Source organism: Manihot esculenta, chromosome 12, assembly GCF_001659605.2.
Source record: "Manihot esculenta cultivar AM560-2 chromosome 12, M.esculenta_v8, whole genome shotgun sequence".
Classification (NCBI taxonomy): Eukaryota; Viridiplantae; Streptophyta; class Magnoliopsida; order Malpighiales; family Euphorbiaceae; genus Manihot; species Manihot esculenta.
The window spans coordinates 9,004,939-9,013,922 of record NC_035172.2 but is presented as its reverse complement, the minus strand read 5'-3'; the positions used below and the strand labels follow the sequence as shown (position 1 = coordinate 9,013,922).

The window sequence follows — 8,984 nt, the reverse complement described above, 5'->3', positions numbered from 1 at the left end:
AAAATTAATTTGAAAAAAATTGGCTTATTAATATAGTTAAGCCTATATTTAATGTTAGGCCATTATTTAAAAAGCTTCAAAATAAATTTTCATAATTTTACTTCAATTTTTTCTGTTTTATATATAAAAAAGTTATTTAGTACCTATATTCTAATGAAACTAATTACTTGATTTTTTATTTTAAAAAATATATTTATTCATTCATGTATTTTTGTTGTTTATTCTTTAATCTCTTGAGTGATTTTAAAAAGGGAAAAAATAATGAGCCACAGATAGATTGTATAGGAGTTTTCTAAGCGAAAAGGACTTGCCCTTGTCTGTGGTGATTTTCCCTTAGTAAACTCTCGATTGATTTTTATTTAGTTTTGCTTGTATATGAATGAGGGTGTGATTGCATGGTGTTTATTTTTAGGATTTTCTATGTAGTGTGGAATTCTGGTTGCATGGGCTGCTTGTCAACGTTCTTTGATCAATTAATGTTTGAGTTTGTAAGAGAATTTTGTTGTTGGATTACAAAACACTTTTATAAATTTATTTTATAATTAAATTAGACTGAAAATGTCATGACACTTTTTTTTATCTTTGATTTTACTTTTTTATTGTTGGTATTCGAGCTGTTGGCTTGGTTAGAGTTGGGTGAGGTTGGTTGGGGATAATGTTTTCCGATATGTTTGTAGTTGTTTTCTTCCCTTTCCCATTGTTGTTTTCCTTGAGCTTCTTTCAGGATTTTCCCTTGATTGGTTATGATTAAATAAAATTTATTAATTTTAAAAATGATTTGGCAAGATGAGTTATTTAATTTAGCAATGTGATATTAGGAAAACAAAATAAAATTTATTCTTTAAAATATAAAAGCTATATTATTGAAGTAATTTTTTTTAAAGAGGAAATATATTTAATGATTAAGTAAACTTTAATAATATATTTAATAAGGATTAATGAAATAAAATCTTATTTAATTGGAAATAAATAGATTAAAAAGTATTTTTAATCTATTTACTAAATATGTATTTTTAAAATATATTTTGAAATAATTATTACAAGTACAAAGATTAAGCTACTAGAAACTCTAGGAGAAATTATTACCGATCACGTGAAGTTTCTCCCTGACAGCTCAGACGCCGAAAAAGCTATATCGTCTGACCGAGCGACAACGAATGAGTTCTACTTCTAGATACCTGGACTGGCCCACAGCCAGTTCTTACTTTTTCTGGCCAACGCAACAATGCGACTCCGGTGCAAGGAGTCTTCTCTCTGGTGCTACACACCGATGGCCATAGCAACGATGCCGTTTTAACCCCAACGATAGGTACCCAGAGTCCAGAGATGCAAAGTAAACCTTTCTCATTTCTCAATAGTCGCTCTCGTAAAAGCTCCAGCTCCGCCACCGCCATGCCCTCCTTCCGCACCACCACCACTACCAGTACCACTAACACTACAAGCAAGGCTCTGATTCTACGCCCCTCACGTCTCAAAGATATTCTATTAGTTTTCTCCCTCCTCTTAATCATACACCTCCTCTTTCGCGCTCCGCCTCCGCCATCTTCCGTTGAACGCGCCGCCCCTGTCGGAGATTTAAGTTCGAGTCCCACCACGCGTAGTCATCTCCTCTTCTCAATTGCCTCATCCGCATCCTCCTTTCCTCTCCGCGCTTCCTACCTCCGGCTCTGGTACAATCGCAACTCTACTCGCGCGTTTGCTTTCCTCGATGTTAACGCATCCCTCTCGGTGGATCCCACCCTTCCTCCCGTGATCTTATCGAAAGACACCTCTCGTTTCCCCTACACCTTCAAGGGCGGTCTGAGGTCGGCAATTCGAGTGGCGCGAGTGGTAAAGGAGGCGGTGGACCTCAATCAAACGAATGTGCGGTGGTTTGTGTTCGGTGACGATGATACTGTATTTTTCGTGGAAAATTTGGTAGAAACGGTGTCCAAGTATGATCATAATCAATGGTATTATATAGGGAGCAATTCAGAAAGTTATGAGCAGAATTTGAAGCATTCATTTGATATGGCCTTCGGGGGTGGAGGTTTCGCGATAAGTTACTCACTGGGCAGGGTTTTGGCTAGGGTGTTGGACTCGTGTTTGGTGCGATATGCCCATTTGTACGGAAGTGATGCCAGGGTTTTCTCGTGCCTGTCAGAGTTGGGTGTTGGATTGACTCATGAACCTGGGTTCCATCAGGTATTGCCTTGATCTTTCATCTATTTTGTATGAGTTATTGCTGGTTTCAGTGATCAACCTTTTGTAAGGTGAATTGATTTTTTTTTTTTTTATTGATTGTGCTTCAACCAATATTAAACTCGTAATCTCATAGAAGATATATGTATCATTTTGTCAATGTTTCTTATTTTTGGGCTGAATTTTGTTATATATCGGTGTTCAGTTTTATTCAAATTCATTTGATATGTTACTGTGCATCTATACCGATGCTGTCATGCTTTCGAAGCCATGATATGGTTAGGAGGGGAGTCAGAAATTGATGTTAGGAAGTGAAGTTTTTTCTCTTCTGAAAAAATGAGTGATGACTTTCAATTGGATTTGAAATAGTAGCTTTTATATTTTTGTGCACCCCACATTAACTTCTTAATTTTACTAACTTGAAGTTTTATTAGTTCACGGTTCAAACACAAATACAAAAGTAGTAACTTAAGATTTTATGGGAACTCATGATTTCACAATTCAAAACGCATATAATCACAAGAAGAAAACACAAGTGGTTAAAAAATCAATACAAAATTTCATTAACCTTTCCATCTATATCAAAGCTTACAAAAACCTATAAATGAAATTATCAAATTTAATTATGGAAGAAAATGGGAAAATTAAAAAAAAAAAATAGAGGACAGTATTAAAGGATGGATGGGAAATAGTTGAGCAAAATGCAGAGAAGTTACTGCTAGCCTTCAGCGGGAGCAAAAAAATTCTCCTTAATTTTATGTTAATTGTTACTTGAGTCTTGTGTTCTTGAGCTTTTAGGTTTTTAAGGGTGTATATATAAGCATATTCAATTATGATATATTATTTTGATGGGCTGAAATGCTTATTAGTTATGAGTTTGAGTCATGAAATAGGTCAAGATAATATTATGAAGAACAAATGGACTTGGACAATAGAAAAAGAAAAATTTTTAGGCTAGGCTGGGGAGCCCAACATTAGTCCACACAATAATAACTATGAATGAACCTCAATCTCATCTTTTTTTCCTGCCCCTTCTGTTGTTGTGGGGTGGAGGGGGAGGGAGGCAGCAGCCCCAAAGTTTGTTGTTTGTATGGACAAATGGAAGATCATATGAAATGGTATTGGATATTTGATGATATGTGCATGGGCCTTGCTGAAAAAATCTGATATTTGTTTATCAACCACTTGTTATTTGATTAAATCTGTATTCTTTTAATATTTTCTTGCCCTTTATTATTAGGTGGTGTTACTTGTACCAATTCTGGTTCTTCCAACTAGGTGTTTTAGGAAGGGTACTATTGAGTCATTGAGACAATGTTACCATGTATGATAGAGTTAGGAACCATTTGAAATGTAAATAGAGAATTTGTAACAGAAAACTGAGACTTGTAATGCTGTAATAATGGCAGAAGGCCTCCTATTACATTCACCGTTTCAACTACAATGAGTATTCTGAAATATAAAGAAAGAAGCAAGGAGAAAATGGTTGACAAGCAACCCCCAGGAAAACACTTTCCGTGCTAGCACAGCTTGTCCAAGCAATAGCCGAAAGCAAAAAAAAAAAAAAGAACAAGCATGCCCGATGAGAATAGCCTTTACATATAATAGATTTAAATCCCTTTCTGTTGGTATCTCCAGATGGCAACACCACAACATTTTTCTCTAATTGATTCATTTTTTTGCTAACCTCCTCCAGCTGTGTATTTCTGGAATCTTTCCTTCTCTCTCTTTCTTTCAGCTCATGCCCTTCTATTTGTTTTGAGCCTAATTTCCTAGATTCTAGACTCCTTGCTAGTTGTTATCAATCTATCAAGTAGCTGTATGTTGGGACTCCTACTTGAGCATTTTGTTGACCAAAGCATGTTTTGGTCCTGCGACTCTGAACTTCTAATTGCTAGAGTTTCACATATTATTATTTTATTTTGTTTTATTTATTTTAGTTTTTGAGTATTTCTCATGTTTTGTTTCTTATTCTTTTAGAATACATACATACATACATACATACATATACATATATATATGTGTGTGTGTGTGTGTTGCTAGGCTTTTTTTGTAATTATTTGATATGATAATTTGCTTCATTGCGACTGATTTGGCTAGTTATAATCTTGATTTACTAACTTGATTAGAAGATTTGAGGTTGTCAGCTTGTCTAGCTGACTTGAGTTCAGATTTGATTGAGCTGAATGGCATGATCAAATGTCATTATAATGAGATACTTTCATTTTAGATCGGCCTTTATTCATAGAATGTGATTAGTTTGGATTTTTGGGAGATGGAATTATGACTCACCTAGAAAAAATTCTAACAGGTTGATATGCGGGGTAATTTGTTTGGCTTGCTGTCTGCACATCCTTTGGCACCTTTGGTGTCTCTTCATCATTTAGATGCTGCAGACCCTCTTTTTCCTAATATGAGCAGGGCTCAAGCTGCAGGACACCTTTTTGAAGCTGCTAATCTTGATCCTGCCAGGATCTTGCAGCAAATAGTCTGCTATGACAGTAAAAGTTCATTGACTGTTTCAGTTGCATGGGGTTATTCTGTTCAGGTGTTTGAAGGCAATGAACTTCTTCCTGATATCCTTTCTCTACAGAGGACTTTTAGACCATGGAGGAGAAGTGCCAAAATTGAATCCAGTCATTATATGTTTAATATGAGAGAATATCATAGGAATCCATGTAAAAGACCTCTTGTCTTTTTTATGGAAAACATTATATCCGGTTTTGGTGGTATGTGGAGCACTTATACCAAGCACAATATTGGTGATTGCTCCAGAGCTAAAGCTATAAAGAATCTGGAGCGTGTCAGAGTATTTTCTCAGAAACTAGAACCTGATATTGGACAGGTATTAACTTGATTGGTTTGAATATCTTGAATTGAAATAAGTTTGGCAATTTTCTCATTTTGTGTTTGAAGTTTTAGATGTTTTTGTTATTGTCAGCTTTTAATTGATATTTTCTTTCTATTTTCAGATTAAGGTTCTGCGTCGACAGTGTTGTGACATTTCTCCGTCATTTAATGAATCCATGGTCATTAGCATTAGGCATTGTGGCGCTGATGAATTAATTTCTATGCTTTTCTAGTCTTTCTTGTGGGAGTGACTGCTGTACAGAAATTCCATTACAGATAATGCTCTCGGAGTTTGAAAGTTTGATCCTTGGTAAAGTCTCCTTACTTAAGAATGGTCTTGGATTCTCTCCATTTCCTTCTCCCTGGTTTCTTCTCATTCATTTTCTTCATCTTGTAGTTGTTTGGGAAGATTGACTTGTAAGTGGCGACTTGATGTGGCCAAGGAATTCAAGAAAATTCATAGTAAGAGCTTAAGATTATAGTTCAGTTTTATTAGCTTTTATTGGGGAAATTATAGTACTATATATGTATATTTAAATTTAGTAGTTATTGGTTTGTAATTTCAGTTTTTTTTTTTTCTCTAAAGGAAATATCTAAAATTTGTGTCTTTTAGAGTCCTTGTTAGTTAAGAATTACCGTTGGGAAATGGTTAAAGATTACTAGTTTGATGTCTAAATCCTTCAAGGTTTAGGATTACTTTTTATGTCTATAATAACTATTTGTATTGTTATTTTTGAGGGTTTTTTTTTGAATAAAAAAATGAATACGAAAATTTTGAGTTATGTGATGCAATTCAGTTCTAAATGTGATGCCCATGGAACCTTGATTCTAATGCCTAATGAAGTTTAAGTGTGAAGTCTAAATCTTTTATTTTCCTATTTGCAGCCTGCACTTTTTTTCTTGTTTAAACTCACTTCTGAATTCCATCATGTCACAAACTTTGATTTCCACCTCAATTCTTGCTTATATTGGCTTTCATAAACCTTCTAATTCAATATAAATTATTAAGACTGCAGGCTGGAATGTTATTTTTATTTTATATTTTATTTTTTGGTTTCGATCTTAAACTGAGATTGATAAATTAACAGAGAGGTGAAGTTGAATATTCTTAGAACTGGCTTTGCTTCTTAAATGGTTTCTTCTTGTGCACCTTGCTTTCTGATGTTCTGCCATTTATGTTTGTTTTGATCACAGGATTTTGATAGGAAAATTGATTTGATTTTGGGATGTTGGAGAAGCTTTTGATGTTGGTTAATGCTCATCATCACTTCGTATTTTGAATCATCAAGTGCTTCATCTGCTCTGTTTTCCTAGCTCTTTTCCAAGCTGCAATGGGTGGGAACCCGGATTACCGCCTTCTGTTGAGCTTGGAAATTAACTAGTTTCCAACAAACTTCACGAAAATAGAGGTTTTGGTTTTTCCTCTCATTCGGGATTTGAAATTGTAAGTGTTCCAATTTAAACTTGATCCATATTAAAGGGTTATACTTGTAATGCTTATTTGTAAAGTAATTAATTCTCTCTTCCTTTTATAATGAGAAGTTTACTTTCTTTTATGGGTTTGGCTATGGAAGCACGTTTGCTTCGGCTTTCACCTACTTTGACATAACATTATTAAAGAAGGGTCTAATCGCTTATGTGACAGTTAAATTTTCCACCTATCGCTTATCTGTCAGACAGACATTCTTTTTCTTTTTTTTTTTTTTAATTAAATCAACAAAGTTATTGTGCAAACTTTATTGATTTAAAGTTTACCGCAACAGGCTTTAAAAATTCAAAGTTTCAGCAAATTCCTGCTGGCATATTTTGGTTTGTTTTTAAAAAAAATTAAATGCTTTATTTTTTATTGTTTATATTACAATAATAATATATTTATATAAATTAATTTAATAATATTATTTATAACTGTTTATAATAACAAATGTTTTTTAATTTTTCATAATATATTATATTATAATAATATATTTTATTATTTTTAATAAATTAATTTTATAATACTAGTATCAATTATAAATTTACTGAATAACTTTTTACAAAATTCTCTTATGCAAAATACACATCTAAACTTAACAGTTAATTATTTTTTATAGTAACCTTTATTAGTTGAATAATTTTTATGGCAACCTTATATTTTTTTAATACTCCTTATTTTTATAATATAAGTTGTCTTATTTTTATTAGTTGAAATATTTTAATTATTATATTAATATATTTTATTATATATATTATAAAATACATTTAGTTATGTTATTAGTAAATAAAAAAATTAATAATGTTATGAAAAAGCCTGTTCTGTGCTTTTTAAATATAAATAATTTATGTTTAATCAGCTTTATTATATTTTTTACGGTACTCTTTATTTTTTTTAATATAATATTAAATATATTTTATATAATAGTTAACGTTGTTAATATAAAAATATTTTAATTTTATATTATAATAAAAATATATTTTATTATATATATTATAAAATATATTTAATTATATTATTAATATTTAAATAAAAAATATTACTGATACAATTTAATTTCAATACTATAAAATTAATATTACAGAGTGATTAGATGTGTATCGTTTTACAGAGCAACTCAAAAAATATAAATTTAATTTTTATAGTTTATTCATATTAATTATTTTATTTATTTATTTATTTTTATTTGATAATGTAAATGATTTGGTATATTTAACTACAGTGTAATGTCATTTTATAATAATAAAAGAATATTTAAATTATGTTGAGAATTTTTTAGTTAAGACGAGAAAAAATAAATTAAAAAATAAAAAATTTTATTAAAAGTTAGATCCCATCTAAATTTATTTTAAATTTTAATGTCTGTTGCTACATGTCATATAATTTTAAATATTTTTTATAAAGTTCCTTCTAGTATTGACTTTTAAACATTTTTTGAATCATTTCAAATAAATGTGATAAAATATTTAAAATATAATTTTTAGAGTGAATAATATTTTATATTTTAATTTTAGAGCACTAAAATTAAATAGTACTTGCAACATGCTTACCCATAAAGGAAATTTCTATTGGAGTGCTTTTCTTGCTCATTGGTAAATCAACTTATTCACTCTTTTATATTAAATCTTAAAAATATTTATTTTGATGCGTCTTGAGTTTTTTTTATATTTTTTTTATTGGAGTGATTTTCTTAATTCTTCAATATTTTAAATTATTAAAAATAATTAAAATATAAAATTCATCAAGTTTTAGTATCATCAAAATCAAGCTCTTTCAATGTTTATAGAGTAACAATAATTTATCGCATATTGCTTACTCCAAGCAACCCCATATGAGCTTTCACAAATCTATAATATCAATCACAAATGGTTGAATATTATGAATGATCAGTCTCAAAAAAGTTTCATAGCACTGCAAGCCTATCACCTCTTCTCTATGTGCTTGGGAGTGGGATTTGAAAAAATTTTCATTGTCAATATACAGAGACACACTATATTTCACAATTATGGATAATAGGAATCCAAATGCAAAGCCTCAAATTTTAGAAAAACTTCCTCATTAGTCTAAAAGATTGATCATCCACTACTCTGCATGAATTTGCACCTAACACTTAGCATAACCAATATGTAAACTCTTATCAATAAATAAATGTACAACTTTTTTTTTTTCACAATTGCTGTACGTAAATCCCATAAGATTGCATATATCTGAACAATGGAAGAATAGTACCAAGAGGATATCAAATAGGCTTCTTTGTCATAGGATTCACAATTAATTGAACCAAAATAAGATAATCACATGTGGCAATATGGGAGATTATTCGGTCAGTTCGGTTTAAAATTAAATCAAACCAAATAAATTAAAAACAAAAATTTTAATATTTATAAAAACTGAATTGAATCAATTTTGATCAAAAATCGAACTGAACCAAACCGAATCGATTTGATTCAGTTTGATTTGATCGGTTTAAATTTTTAATAAA

General features: G+C 30.9%; 1 protein-coding gene across 4 annotated transcripts; it reads left to right on the top strand.

The window, feature by feature from the left end:
• Positions 1–1,090: 1,090 nt before the first annotated feature.
• LOC110628835 lies at positions 1,091–6,587 on the top strand. 4 transcript variants are annotated; one of them, XR_006348076.1, is made up of 5 exons: positions 1,091–2,184; positions 4,730–5,026; positions 5,154–5,341; positions 5,429–5,493; positions 6,226–6,587. XR_006348076.1 is itself a non-coding variant. In XM_043949111.1 (3 exons), exons 1-3 carry the CDS (start codon positions 1,327–1,329, stop codon positions 5,262–5,264), a joined length of 1,503 nt encoding a protein of 500 aa, XP_043805046.1. In that variant the 5' UTR covers positions 1,096–1,326; the 3' UTR covers positions 5,265–5,780. The 4 variants fall into 4 exon arrangements, 1 of the variants encoding a protein (XP_043805046.1); XR_006348074.1 differs by having other exon boundaries at positions 1,096–2,184; positions 4,493–5,026; XR_006348075.1 differs by lacking the exon at positions 5,429–5,493 and having other exon boundaries at positions 1,096–2,184; positions 4,493–5,026.
• The last annotated feature ends 2,397 nt before the right edge of the window (positions 6,588–8,984 follow it).